This window comes from Mirounga leonina, unplaced genomic scaffold, assembly GCF_011800145.1.
Source record: "Mirounga leonina isolate KUSES-001 unplaced genomic scaffold, KU_Mleo_1.0 Mir_154, whole genome shotgun sequence".
NCBI classification, from domain to species: domain Eukaryota; kingdom Metazoa; phylum Chordata; class Mammalia; order Carnivora; family Phocidae; genus Mirounga; species Mirounga leonina.
In genome coordinates, this window is record NW_023270389.1 from 28,624,101 (window position 1) to 28,638,659 (window position 14,559).

Below are 14,559 nucleotides of genomic sequence, written 5' to 3' on the forward strand. Positions count from 1 at the left end.
AACAAACATAATAGGATCTGCCTGATTTATGGTTCTATCTTCCTCATCTACATCTAGGACCTGAGTCCCCTTGTTCCCTTTAGGTCCTTAGTCCCCTGACAAGACTGAAAACTGCTGAATGCTGGTTCTTTGGGGAGTGGGAGCATAACCTCAATATAGTTCTGCCCAGGACCCAGCTGCCTCCGACTCCTGTCTAGGAGAAAGACCCTGGAATCCAGAACCCAGAGGGGACCAGGGTCGGCAAGTTCGCCTCCCAGAGCCTCAGTTTCCACCTCTGTAAAACAGAGCTGGCTTATAAACATGGGAAAGCCCCTCGGGGCCCCACGCCATGTGCCACATGCACCCAGCAGCTGTTCCCCCCACCCCACAGCTCTACAATGAGGAGATCCTCGACCTGTTCGATAGCACCCGTGACCCTGATGCCCGCCACCGCAGGTCCAACATCAAGATCCACGAGGATGGGAATGGTGGCATCTACACCACGGGCGTCACTTCCCGCCTCATCAACTCCCAGGAGGAGGTGAGCATCCACCGGAGGTCCAGGGCAGGCAGGGGCCAGCTCCACGGCTCGTCTCCTGCCCTCACTTTTGCCTCGCTCCGCAGCTGATCCAGTGCCTGAAGCAGGGGGCCCTGTCCCGCACCACGGCCAGCACCCAGATGAACGTGCAGAGCTCCCGCTCACACGCCATCTTCACTATCCATGTGTGCCAGATGCGAGTGTGCACTCAGCCCGAGCCAGTAAGGAACCCACGGAGGCCCAGGAGCTGGTGTAGTGGGGGGCGCTTCTCAGAGGGGCAAGAAGAGGAAGGAGCCATGGATCTGAAGCTAGCAAATCGGGGCTTGGGGTTTGCCTTGGCCACTTGTTGATTTTTCTTTTTCTTTTTTCTTAAGCCTCAGTCCCCCACTTGTACAATGGGGGTACCATCCCCCTATGGTTGTGAGGCTTGCATGAGAATCAGGCATGTGCAAGTACACGGTCAGATGCTCTCATATGCAAGAGGAGAGGGCGCTGCGGCCTGCCCTGCCTCTGGGCCCCGAACCCCCCCACCCCAGACAGCATTCCTGAGGGTCGAGGGCCGAGAGCAGAGGAGCCGCGAGGTGGAGCGAGGGCCAGATACATCAGCTGCTAACTTCTGCTGCAGGTCAGTGAGGCGGTGACTGGGCTTCCTGAGGGCACCGCGCCCACCAGTGAGTATGAGACACTCACTGCTAAGTTTCACTTTGTGGACCTGGCCGGCTCAGAACGGCTGAAGCGGACGGGGGCCACTGGCGAGCGGGCCAAGGAGGGCATCTCCATCAACTGCGGCCTGGTAGGCATTTGGCGGGTCACCTGTCCCAGTGGCCAGCACAGCTCAGTCTCAGACCCTTTCCAGACCCTCCAGACCCACGGCTGCCCCATCTTCTTTGCACCTCTTGCTGGCTGCTGGCCAGGGCACCCATATGTCACTGTTGTTAGGCCTTTGATCCTTTGCCCTCACCCTTGCCCCCAGCTTCTTGACTTCACCAAACAATCACATCGGCACGTAAACTTTCTCAGGGAGCTTGAGGGCTGCTGGGTCCTCTAGGCAGGCATGGATGGCCTGGGGGCTGTCCTGTCCCCACTACCCTCTCCCGGACTGCCTCTCGAGTGCCAGGGTCTGTCTCCCACAGTTGGCCTTGGGCAACGTGATCAGCGCCTTGGGGGACCAGAGCAAGAAGGTGGTGCACGTGCCCTACAGGGACTCGAAGCTCACTCGGCTTCTCCAGGACTCGCTGGGGGGCAACAGGTACCCTACAGCCAACAAGGGGTAGGGGAGGAGGGAACCTTCTGGAGAATCCTGATGTGAGGGTTTGATTCATGAGGGCCTTGTGGGCAAGGAGGCCTTCCTACTGCAGCCTGTGGGCTTCGGAGACAGGAGCCTTGAGATGCTGCATGACCTTTGGCCAGTATGGTCAGACTGTTTCCTTGTCTGAAAACAGGGAGAGATAGTCTTGAAGTGATAGAGCCCAAATGGGGTAATGGATAGAAGCCACTAAGGAAATACAGAGCTGTGCCCGGCAGTGACATATCACCCTGTCAGCCGCCTTCACTGTGGGTTGGAAGGAACCCCGTGGCCAGGTGGTCCAGGTGCTGCCCTGGTGAATGCCCAGGTCCTTAGGCCATTAAGACAGTAGGGGAATGGGTTGGGAGCAGGGGCCTCTGCCCTGGAGCGATGCTTCTGGGGGCTTGGCTGTGCCCCTCGAACCTCACTCTCCTACTGCACCCCCCCAGCCAGACCATCATGATTGCCTGTGTGAGCCCCTCAGACCGGGACTTCATGGAGACGCTCAACACACTCAAATATGCCAATCGGGCCCGCAACATCAAGAACAAGGTGGTGGTGAACCAGGACAAGACGAGCCAGCAGATCAGCGCCCTGCGGGCCGAGATTGCTCGCCTGCAGATGGAGCTGATGGAGTACAAGGCGGTGAGCACACTCCCAGGCACGGTGGGCCCGAGGTCTTCGGCACGCCTCCCACCACTCCCTCACCTCCCCACCCATTCCCCGCCGCTTCCTGAGTATTGGCTCTGTGCCGGCCATGATGAGGGGGCTCACCTGGGTGAATCGAGCACAGTCGGAGCTCCCGGGGTGTTAGCACCTAAGAGCAAGGAGGGCACTCAGCTGTTCTGCAGCATAGCTCTGATGCCCAGGACAGAAGCTCTGCCTTGTGCTTTCATGTCCACTGACTATGCTGCGTTGGACCAGATGAGACTCCTAGACTGTGGTACAGAATAAGAATAATTGATGGGGACCACATGAATAGTCCAGTGCACCTGGGAGCAGGACAGAGGAGAGAGCTGGCCCTCTTCACTCAGGTGCTCAGTCAGGGAAGGCCTCACAAAGGAGGGGGCCTTTATATAGATTTTGAAAAATGGATGAGCTATCATCAAAAGCAAGTGGAACAGGCATTCTTGGATGCAATCAAGCCATGCACATAGGAACAGAGATGGGAAAAATGGGTGCTTCTTGGGGAAGTGTCTATTTCCATATGACTAAGGCAAAAGTCAATGGCTGCTGGTAGCCCATGGTGTGAATCTGGTACACAAACGGGTTTTGGTTTGGCTTGCCCTTTGTTTTAAAAGAATGCAATTTAGTTGCCTACCTTTCTGAAAATCAGGGAATTTCAGTTTTTCCCGAAAAATGTGAAGACCTAACAACATATAGCACTACGTTGTCTAGAGTGGCATAGTTGCTGACCCTTTGAGACTGAGTCTGTGACTCTGTTAACTCTAGTCCCCACCGCTCCCTGTTGTCTTGTACTCAGACTCATTTATGCCACTGCCCGGGGCCCTTAGGGTTTTAGCCCTTGGGTCAGCACTTATGGTGATATGAAGGTAGGTGGTGGAAGGGTAAGTCAAGGTGAGATTGGGGAAGGCTGGAATGGCTGGTTATAGAATTTGGACTTGCTGGTTGTCAAGGAGAGCCCTGGAAGACAGGAGCTGTGTCTTAGGAAACACGGGGTGGGGACGGGGAGATTGGCGGGGCTGCTAGGTGGATCATCAACCCTTCCCCGCCCTGCAAGCTCTAGCCCCTGACTGCTCCCTGCCTGCCCCTCCTCCCAGGGCAAGAGGGTGATCGGGGAGGATGGTGCCGAGGGCTACAGCGACCTGTTCCGGGAGAATGCCATGCTGCAGAAGGAGAACGGGGCACTGCGTCTGCGGGTGAAGGCCATGCAGGAGGCCATCGATGCCATCAACAACCGTGTCACTCATCTCATGAGCCAGGAAGCCAATTTGCTCCTGGCCAAGGCTGGTGAGTCGGGGTGCACCAGGCCAGCTCGGGCACCCAACAGGCCGGGACCCCCACTCCCCATACCTGCCCTAGGATATTAGGCAAGCTGGGCCAGCCAATCAATTCACAGAGCAATGCATTTATGAATTTTTTCCAATTGATTTTTTTAAAGATTTATTTATTTGAGAGAGAGAGAGAGGCAAGGGGTGGGCAGCAGCAGAGGGAGAGGAGGAGAGAGAATCTCAAGCAGACTCCCCACTGAGCACAGAGCCCACGTGGGGCTCAGTCTCATGACCCTGAGATCATGATCTGAGCCGAAATCAAGAGTCGGATGCCTAACTGACTGAGCCCCCCAGGGCCCCCCCAGTTGATTTTAAACCTTTTTTTATGACCATAAAATATACACGAATACATCCTCCTTGCTTAACATGGGTGCATAAAGGTTAAAATCCTCCCTCACTAAACGCTCCACTCCACTTCCTCTCTACTTCGACGTAGCTGCGTGCACATTTCCCCACACCTTTCTCAGTACCTTTGCTACAAATGTGAATGTATATTCATATGTAACATGCGCATAGATGTGTGTGTGTGTGTGAATAATATATATTGCCCTTTCTTTTTCTGTGTATGAGACCGTATGTATTGCCCTGTGACTTCCCATTTTCACTTAGCATTATGCTTTGGAGAGCTTTCCATGTTAAAACACAGAAATCTAGTTGATTCTTGTAAACTGCACAGCATTCCCTATGTGAGGATGGTGAACACTTCTGATAGCAGCCGTCCCTCAGTGGAGCGTGGTTGTTTCCAGCAGTGCCTGCGTGTACCCGTCCCAGGGACAGGTGTTTCTTCGACGTAGATTCCTTCTGGGGAAAGGCCCGTGTGTGGTACCCTATCGGAGGCCCCAATACAAGAGCACCAGTTCCGAGCCGCAGGGCCTTACGTTCCTTACCTTCTGTATTGCCCTCTGCCGCCTTCCCTCTCCAGGTGATGGCAATGAGGCCATTGGTGCTCTGATCCAGAACTACATCCGGGAGATTGAGGAGCTGCGGTGAGTGCGCCCCAGCGTATCTGGGAGCGGTGGAGGAGGGCCTGGGCCGGGCCAGAGCCCAGAGCCCGGGGCTCCCCTGGCCCCAACCGCTGGCTCTCCCCATGCAGGACGAAGCTCCTGGAGAGTGAGGCCATGAATGAGTCCCTGCGCCGCAGCCTCTCCCGGGCCTCGGCTCGGAGCCCTTACGCCCTGGGTGCATCTCCGGGCGCTCCGGCCTTCGGGGGCAGCCCGGCCAGCTCCATGGAGGATGCCTCTGAGGTGATCCGCCGGGCCAAGCAGGACTTGGAGCGGCTCAAGAAGAAGGAGGTCAGGCAGCGCAGAAAGAGGTGAGTGGAGTGCGCCCACGGCTCTGCGGGCTCTCCGGGAACACGGCCGCCCGCCTGCCTGTAGCGGGGGGCTGCCCCCAGGCTGCTTGGGAATGCACTGAGCACATTTGCTTAGCTTTTTGGGCAGAAGCCACCCACCTTTCTCTAATGCTGCACCTTCCCCCGAGGGGAGGGAGGGTGGAAATGACCCAGGGTTAATTCTAGACTGGGGGTAGAGAGGAGCAGCCAGATTCTCTGCAGAACAGGAACCCAGCCCCACCCTCCTGCCCTCTCCTACACCCCTTGCCACATGCTCAAAGCTAACCTGGCCTACCCTTCACTCCTGGGCAGCCCAGAGAAGGAGGCCTTCAAAAAGAGGGCAAAACTCCAACAGGAAAACAGTGAGGAGACCGACGAGAATGAGGCTGAGGAGGTGAGGGACTGTCCCCGTCCCCTCCCCTCTACATGTTTACCCCTCCCCACCGTCCCCGCTGAGTGGAGGGAACCCCATGACCACCTTGGCAGGGTGGGGGAGGGGCTTAGGCCTGCCTCCAGTTGAGTTGGTCCCCGAGCTTCCTCACATGGCTGGCTGGTTGCCGTGGTGGTCTCCATCCCTCAGTTCCCCCACCTCATCCCAAATGGGTGAGGCTGGGCAGGGAGGCTCTCCCAGAGGGGCTCTGCCCAGGCTGTTGGGGGAGTCAGGTGGCACTCTTTCGGGACTGGGGGTTGGCACAAAGGGCCCTGACTGTGGTCTGCCCCATTCCCCACTCTCTTGACACACCTGAAGCCTTGTCCAGACTCCCTTGGCTTCTGGGCTCTCCTCCCTGAGGCCAGGCCCAGCCTGAGTGAGGAGGGCCCACTGGCCACCCCTAATGGTGCTTGGTGCTCAGGAGGAGGAAGAGCGAGACGAGAGTGGCTGTGAGGAGGAGGAGGGGCGTGAGGATGAAGACGAGGACTCGGGCAGTGAGGAGAGCCTGGTGGACTCGGACTCAGACCCTGACGAGAAGGGTGCGTGTGCCCAGGCTGGGGCAGGGGGAGGCGACTCGCCAAATGGCAGGTGCCCGGGGTGGGCTGACAGTCAGCACTGGGCCCAGAGAAACTGCTCAGACCTTCCAGTTACAAGACCCTGAGCCAGATGCCTCTTGGCTGGGGTCAGGCCTTACTTGAATTCTCAAAGAATGTGGACGTCCAGTGCCTGGAACTCCCAGACGTGACACCACCACCACCAACAACAAAAACAAGAGTAGTGATGAGGACGACAGCGCTCATTATATGCCAGGCACCGCTGTGCTCAACCCTCCACGTGGCATGGGGTTTTCAGTTCTCACTACAACCCTGGGCATAGGTGTTCGGAGCTCCCCCAAGCCCAGAGAAGTCTAGTGACTTTCCCCAGCATGGTAGGTGCAGAGCCGGGCCTTGAATGGTGCCAAAACCCACTCCTCTAAATTGGGGCACCTGCCCTGCCACCATTTCTGACCCACAGCCCTCCTTCCCCTAGGCTGGGTCCCATGCCAGGTAGACCTTGGCCTCTAGGGCACAGCAGGGGTGGTGGGATGCCTAGACATCCCACCCCCCCAGATCCTGGGCCAGCCTCCAGTTTCTGAGGCCAGTCTTCCAATGTGTCACCCCACCTGGCGGCCCTTACCCACCATGGGACTTACCATTGCCTCCAGCCTCTGGTCACTGGCCGTGGCCGACCAACAGAAAGCCCCAGCACCCCCTCCCGCCCTAAGCCCCTGGCACTGGATGGAGCCTGTCTCTGCCCCACAGAGGTGAACTTCCAGGCCGACCTGGCCGACCTGACGTGTGAGATCGAGATCAAGCAGAAGCTGATCGATGAGCTGGAGAACAGCCAGAGGCGACTGCAGACTCTGAAGCACCAGTACGAGGAGAAGCTGATTCTGCTTCAGAACAAGATTCGAGACACACAGCTGGAGCGTGACCGCGTGCTGCAGAACCTCAGTGAGACCACCACCGCCCCCCTCCCCTCCCCAGGCCCTCGCTTTCCCCTGAGGCACCTCCGCTGTCACAAGCCCCCCCGCAACTGGCACCTTGGGCATCTACCCGGTCTTCTGACCCTTGGACTGTGGCCCTCTGACCCACTGTCACCTCTATGTCTAACCTGACTTCTCTGCTACATTTTACATTTATTCTTGTTATTTCATTAGCATCTTGAGTATTAGAATCCTTTATTTCCCTAGGCACATGGACATGATGTGCCATGGGCATGATGCGTCCTCAGCTTTTTTTCTACATTCAGTTCCTTGCGTATTTTCCTTCAAACCCATTTACAAACCGACCTGTTGCAGTCTATCTTCTTCTTTTTTTTTTTTTAAAGATTTTATTTATTTATTTGACAGAGAGAGACACAGCGAGAGAAGGATCACAAGCAGGGGGGAGTGGGAGAGGGAGAAGCAGGCTTCCCGCTGAGCAGGGAGGCCAATGTGGGGCTCGATCCCAGGACCCTGGGATCATGACCTGAGCCGAAGGCAGACGCTTAACGACTGAGCCACCCAGGCACCCTGCATTCTATCTTCTTTATAGTTGCTCTTTAGCACGTTCATTCAATCATGGTTTCATTCATTCGCTCTTACAGAGCTGACCTTATTCTAGGCGCTAGAGATATTGGGGTGAGCAAAATCCCTGCCTCGTGATGTGTACATTCTGGTGAGGAGAGACAGACATAAATAAGATAAATAAGCAGAGTCTGTGATGTGCCCGATGGTGATCAGTACCATGAAAAAGACGGAGCAGGGAAGGAGGACAGGGCGCAGCGGGGAGTGGAGTGGAGTTTTATAAAGGGTGGTCATGGAAGATGTCATGGAGAAGGTGACATGTGAGCAGACCCCAAGGAAGTGAGAGAGGGCTGGCGGAGAGTGAGCAGGGGCTGAGCCCTGCAGGCAGAGAAGATGCCGAGCCCTGGGGGCGGGAGTGTGCCTGGCATGTGGTGGAATGACAAGGGGCAGGCAGCTCGAACACAGCAGCAAGAGATGGGATAATGGAAGAACTACGGGACCAGGTCACACTCGTCATTTTAAGGACATCACTTCTCTGAGGAAGACGGGAAGGTGTGGAGTTTGAAGAGAGGGATGGGCTATAGGTTTTAAAAGCATGTTGGGGGTGGGTCACTGGCTGCTCAGAAGGGGAATGAAAGTGGTGGCTGGAGGCCAGTTAGAAAAGTGTTAACGAAGATCCTAGTGAATTATTAGGGGAAAAAATTTAAGAAAAGAAAAGATCCTGGCAAAAGAGGATTTAGGCAGGAGGTGGTGAGGAGTGGTCCCGTTCTGGATGCATTTCAAAGGTAGAGACAAAAGGTTCTGTTGATTGACTGGGTGGAGGATGTAAGAGGAACCAAGGATGTCTCCAGGCCTCAAGCTTCTGGAAGGGTGGTGATGACATCTATGGAGACGGGGAAGCCTGTTAGGGTGAGGGAGACAGAGCTTGGGAGTCTGGTTTTGTGCCTGTTAAGTCAGAGATGTCTGTGACACATCTCCATGGAGACGCCTGTAGGCATTTCAGGTAGCAAAGGTCAAGGTTAGAGAATCTGCTTATTCCTTCTGCTCTGGCCCACATCACTATCTTCTTAACTAGCTCTTTCCTTCCCCCTGGCCTGGCCCTTTCCTCCAGTCATGGGTCCCAACCGAGCCAGCAGGAGTGGACCACAGGACCCTCGCAGGAAGCTGGTGACTGGGGGCTCGGAGATTTTGAGATGAAAACACTCCCTCAAGGTCCAATAGAATGTTGGAGCAGGAGGGGGAGTTGGCATCTTCCAGCCTGATCCCCTCATTGTGTAAATAGGAAACAGGCACACAGACGGGTGTGACTTGCTCACGGTCCCGCAGGGAGACTAGAACCCAGGCTCCTGCTCCCCGCCACACGCCCTCTGAGCCCGAAGCTGATAGAACACTTGGGGACGTGGCACTGACAGCCGCTTCTTGCCACTCTCAGGCACCATGGAGTGCTACACGGAGGAGAAGGCCAACAAGATCAAGGCGGATTATGAGAAGCGGTTGCGGGAGATGAACCGGGACCTGCAGAAGCTGCAGGCCGCGCAGAAGGAGCACGCGCGGCTGCTCAAAAACCAGTCCCGCTACGAGAGGGAGCTGAAGAAGCTGCAGGCCGAGGTGGCTGAGATGAAGAAGGCCAAGGTAGGGGTCAGGGGGGGTGGCCATGGATGTCTTCTTAGAATCCACTTACCGTGTTAAAAATAATCATCGCTGTGAGCGTGGACAGTCTTCTTGAGACACAGCAGCATTGCATAAGTCAGCCGGTCCTGGTCCTGGACACTGTCCTCTGAGCCGGGGTCCTCGTCCGGGGAGGGGGAAACCACCTTTCCCAGGAGAGGGGCAGGTGTGGATCTCCAGGGGGTGCCGCTCTATACTGCCCCCTGTGGTAGGAAACTGCACCAGAGTTCCTGTGAGGCGTCTCCTGGGGCCGGCTTTGCCTATGGTAATGATAATAATTACCATTGTTTGAGTGCGTACTGTGGCCAGGTTCTAGGCTGGTTGCCTAATATGCATGAGCATACTAAAGTCCTGAGGAGATCCTCATGAAGGAGGTCCTGTTATTATTCCTATTTTTTACATGGGAAGGTGAGGCATGCAACGTTGGGCGGATGGCCCTCTGTCTAGGGGGACACGGCTCTTCCCCAGGAAGCCTCTGACCCCTGACCCCAGCAGATACCACCAGCTCAGGTCAGGCCTGGGCTGCTCTGTTCAGTGCCAGTCCTTGGGGAGAACACTCATTCTGGACCCTGAAGACTCGGCAGCAGCGAGCCCTCCTCTTGTCTGTAGAGTCCCCCCTGCAGAGCCTGCCCTCTGAGAGAGAAGCCAACCCCCTCCCCCCAAGCCCCAGCCCCCTTATAGCCTTGCCTCCCTCCCTCCCAGGCCGTTTCCTCTCAAGACTGTCCTCAGGGCAGCGCAGGCTGGTGATATTCCTCGTCATGTCTGAGGCCTCAGTGGCAGAGGAAGGGTCAGCCTCCGCGTGACTCTCATTTCCCTGTCACTGGGAAAGTGTCTCAAGCCCTGTGTACATTGCACTGTCATGTTTTGGGCACCAGGACGTGGCGGGAGGGGGCGGATGCCACAGTATCCCAGGTACACAGCTCTCTATCAAGTTGGGTCACCTCCGGCAGCACCGAGGGTTCCGTCTGTGCCTTCACCACAGCTCCGACAACTCCGGGTTCCAGGCTTTCCATACCTGATCGCTAGCCCTGCTCTGGACCGGCATGCTGTCATCCCTGGGGCTATAATAAGAGCTAGATTTGGGGGGCAAGATGACCTGGGTCAAAAGTCTGACCGTTCATGTCTCTCTGAGGTTCATTTCCTTGTTTCTACAACGAGAACGGTAATGCCTCTCTCGTGTGACTGTCGTGAGAACGGTGCTTGGTGTACTCGATAAATGTTCTCGATAAATGGTGGTGACTCTTATTGTTGTCACTGTGAGCCTGGCCCTGGGATGTGGCTTGGACCCTGGCCTCCGCCCTGTCCGTGGGAGAGAGGCAAGTGGTCCACCCACGTGGGATAACCTGCCTCCGGCAACCCCTGGCTGGTCCTCGAATGGCCAGACCCAGGATGGTGGCTTGGGGAAGGGGCCACCAGGGGCCATGACGTTTGAGAGTGGGGGGCAGGGTGGTTACACCGGCACAGCTGGGCTGGCAGGAAGGCCACTCCTTCCGGCAGGTTGCCCAGGTGGTGGGACAGCTTCAACTCCCGCGGAGGAGCAGGAGCAGACCCCTCGCTCCAGACCCCTGAGCCCCAAGCCAGTGCTGCCTGGCAGGCTGCCGCCCCTGCCCAGCATCCTCAGAGCCAGGCGCTCCCCAGAGGGTGTAGGTCCCCACTGCCCAGCCCTGCCTCACCCCTCAGCCCCACCGCCACCCCTGCCTGTCCCAGGTGGCCCTGATGAAGCAGATGCGTGAGGAGCAGCAGCGGCGGCGGCTGGTGGAGACTAAGAGGAACCGGGAGATCGCTCAGCTCAAGAAGGAACAGCGGCGACAGGAGGTGAGGGAGGGGCAGCCCCTGGGGGCCGCCACCTCCCTGTGTGCCTGGCTGCCCCTTGGCTCCCCCAACCCTAAGCAGTAACAGTCACACTTGCAGCAGGACACAGCCTAGCATGGGAGGGAACAAGCACGAGAGGCTTCTGGTCCACCCCCTCTAGTGCAGGGGGGTGGGGGGAGACTTGAGCCCCAGAGGGGGCAGGCCCTTGCCCGGGGTCGCCAGCAAGCCAGAGCTGGGACTGTGCAGCTCCCGGCCCTGAGCCCGCTGGTCCCAGGTTCCCTGCCGTGGTGTGGACGAGAGGCTGAGGGACCGAGAGAACGGTCTGCACTGTGACCTGCACCGAGAGAACGGTCTGCACTGTGACCTCTGGGAAGGGGAGCCAAACTCGGGGTTCCATATTATCCATAAGTTTGGCTGCACGAGAATCCGCCCCAAAGCCAGGCTTTTGCCTACAGAGCTGGGCAGACCAGGCCGCGGAGCCTAAGTGCGGACCCCGACCCCCCTCTCTCACCCACAGTTTCAGATCCGAGCGCTGGAGTCCCAGAAACGGCAGCAGGAAATGGTCCTAAGGAGGAAAACCCAGGAGGTGAGCGAGACGCCGCTCCCCTTCTCCTGAGTTCTTCCCGAGTCGGGAGGGACCAAGTCCCACCGGTGGCTCTGGCTCTGGCTTGTCACTCAGCACACAGTGGAGCAGAGCCTGTGTGAGGCCCGTTACGAGGGCCTTTCTCAACAAGGGGACTGAGGTATGAAGGCAGGGCTGCGGGCTCTGGTCCCAGAGGCCTGAGACCTTAATGAAAAAGGTTGAAGTCTCAGGTGTTCATTTCCCATCAGAGAGCCCTTGGCTCTTTCTCAGTCCCAAGCTCAGGCGAGGATGGAGCAGCCCCTGTATCCACCCCATCTGGCACCCCCCAATTTGGGCCTTTTCACCAGTTCCAGGGCGCCCCCGCTCACTGGGTTCCTCTTTTCTCGACCCCAGGTTTCCGCACTGAGGCGCCTGGCCAAGCCCATGTCTGAGCGGGTGGCTGGGCGTGCAGGACCGAAGCCGCCCATGCTGGACTCGGGGGCTGAGGTGTCAGCCAGCACCACGTCCTCCGAGGCTGAGTCAGGGGCCCGCTCTGTCTCCAGCATCGTGCGCCAGTGGAACCGCAAGATCAACCACTTCTTGGGGGACCACGCTGCACCTGCTGTCAACGGCACCCGCCCTGCCAGGTGAGGCGGACGGGCAGGGCCAGGGAGAGGCGAGCTCGGGGAAGTGGGGTCCTGTGACGGGTCCACATGGCTGTCAGCTCTGGGGGGGGGGGCATGCAGGGGCGTCCATGGAGCTGCAGAGGTTGAGAGTGCTCCTAACCAGGTGGGCAGGGGGATGGGGAAATAGGGAGTGGGAATTAAAATAAAATATAACAAAATGATTTTAAAAATTCATTTTCCCCCAAAAGAACATATTATTAACAGTGCTAAATGACCAAATACATACAGAAAACCTGAAAAAAAAAAAAAAAAAAAAAAACTTTAAAAAGGGGAGTGCTCCCAACCAATTCCCTGTGCATCTGTCTCCCAGAAAGAAGTTCCAGAAGAAGGGGGCCAGCCAGAGCTTCAGTAAGGCTGCGAGGCTCAAGTGGCAGTCCCTGGAACGGAGGATCATTGACATCGTCATGCAGAGAATGACCATTGTCAACCTAGAGGCTGACATGGAGCGGCTCATCAAGGTGGGCCTGACCACAGGGAGCCCAGGGCTCCTGCCCCTGCTTCCTTGCCATCTCCCCTCCGCCAGTCCTCTGCCATTTCTGACGTCTCTGGCTCATCAGACCTCCTCATCCCCCTTCCACCCGCTCCTTGTGCCTGCTCTGGGATCCAGAGGTGCAGGGGGGCCTGAGGGAACGGTGGGCTGGATGGCAACCCGAGGCTTGTCCATCACCCTCCCTGCAGAAAAGGGAGGAGCTGTTCCTCCTGCAGGAGGCGCTGCGGAGGAAGCGGGAGCGGCTGCAGGCTGAGAGCCCGGAGGAGGAGAAGGGCCTGCAGGAGCTGGCCGAGGAGATCGAGGTGCTGGCGGCCAACATTGACTATATCAACGACAGCATCACCGACTGCCAGGCCACCATCGTGCAGCTGGAGGAGACCAAGGTGCCCACGGGGCCTGGCCCGGCTGGGGTGGAGGCAGGAGGGATGCGGGGGCGGGGTGGGGGGGCAGCCTCGGTGACAAGGGGTCCCTGCCTCTCCATCCTAGGAGGAACTGGACTCCACGGACACATCCGTGGTCATCAGCTCCTGCTCCCTGGCCGAAGCCCGCCTCCTGCTGGACAACTTCCTCAAGGCATCCATCGACAAGGTGGGCCAGCAGCCCACCTCCTGGGGTGGGGGTGGGGGGCCTGCAGTCACAGGCGCCTCTGTCCTCTCCCCTCGTGGGGAAGCCCACGGGCCTGGCTCCTAAGCACGTCACTTACAGGCTAGAGCGACCTGCCTCACCTCCCAGCCTCTGATTCCGAAGCTCTAAAGCTGGGGCGGTGACAACAGGCTCCTCGCTTGCTCTCGCAAGGTGATGCATGCCAGTGGCTTGGCACAGCGCTTGTCACATAGCAGGGCCTCCCTTAGAAGTGACCCTACGTGTCTGGTCCAGGCCCGTCCCCAGCAGGGCTCGAGGGTGTTGGGAGAAGTGTGTATGTTAGGGCTGGGGCAGCGGGAAACAGACCACGTTCCACTCAGGAAGGTTTACACTTGAACCTCGGATGTCCCTTGGCATGTCCTGGGCTCCTGTCCCCTCTCCCTGACAGCGGGCCAGAGGGTGCGCCACCTTCCCGCTAGGGCCTGTTGTCTTTGGGGACAGACACCACATAGTATGCATGCAGCGTAACCGGCAAGGGGGCCGGGGAGACTCACCCCGTCCGGGGGAAGCTCCTGGCTCTACTCCATGTTACAGGGGACTGTGTTATTCTGGACTGGGGGTCCAAACAGCACAGATTGGTTTTCTCAGTTCCGAGCTAGAAGTCCGAGATTAAGGGTGTCAGCGGGACTGGTTGCTTCTGAGGCCTTTCTCCTCGGTTTGTAAAGGACTGCCTTCTTGCTTCACGCTGTGCTCCCTCTGTGTGTGCCTGTGTCCTAACTTCTTCTAAGGCCACCAGTGATATTGGATTAGGGCCAACCCTAAAAACCCCATTTTAGCATAATTACCTCTTTCAAGATTCTATTTCCAAATACAGTCACATTCTGAGGTACTGGAGGTTAGAGTGTCAACATAGGAATTTGGGAGGGTGGGGACACAGTTCATCCCATAACAAGGAGGTGTAGCCTAAGGCGACCTCCACTAACGTGTGGACGTGAGGAAAGTTAAGGAGGGTGGGGACCACGTCTTTGGTCTGGGGCAGGGACGAGGGTGATGTCGGGGAGTTAGCCCAGTTCTGGGACAGCTACGAGGGTGATGTGTGGGAGTTAGCCCGGCTCTGGGGCAGGTTCGAGGGTGATGT

The 14,559-nt window shown here is 57.5% G+C and overlaps 1 protein-coding gene across 3 annotated transcripts in view; it reads left to right on the forward strand.

The window, feature by feature from the left end:
* The window catches only part of KIF21B (kinesin family member 21B), a 48,006-nt gene that overhangs the window by 15,779 nt on the left and 17,668 nt on the right, over nt 1-14,559 (forward strand). For 2 of the 3 annotated variants that reach the window (XM_035010364.1, XM_035010365.1), the window contains exons 4-21: nt 371-520; nt 604-738; nt 1,143-1,310; nt 1,651-1,766; nt 2,252-2,447; nt 3,584-3,773; nt 4,737-4,800; nt 4,908-5,126; nt 5,457-5,538; nt 5,996-6,113; nt 6,876-7,067; nt 9,054-9,253; nt 10,997-11,104; nt 11,619-11,687; nt 12,078-12,310; nt 12,660-12,807; nt 13,028-13,222; nt 13,326-13,427. In XM_035010364.1, the coding sequence (XP_034866255.1) occupies nt 371-520; nt 604-738; nt 1,143-1,310; nt 1,651-1,766; nt 2,252-2,447; nt 3,584-3,773; nt 4,737-4,800; nt 4,908-5,126; nt 5,457-5,538; nt 5,996-6,113; nt 6,876-7,067; nt 9,054-9,253; nt 10,997-11,104; nt 11,619-11,687; nt 12,078-12,310; nt 12,660-12,807; nt 13,028-13,222; nt 13,326-13,427 (2,685 nt within the window). Of the gene's footprint in view, nt 1-370; nt 521-603; nt 739-1,142; nt 1,311-1,377; nt 1,767-2,251; nt 2,448-3,583; nt 3,774-4,736; nt 4,801-4,907; nt 5,127-5,456; nt 5,539-5,995; nt 6,114-6,875; nt 7,068-9,053; nt 9,254-10,996; nt 11,105-11,618; nt 11,688-12,077; nt 12,311-12,659; nt 12,808-13,027; nt 13,223-13,325; nt 13,428-14,559 lie in introns of those variants that run through there. The other variant, XM_035010366.1, reaches the window with a different exon arrangement.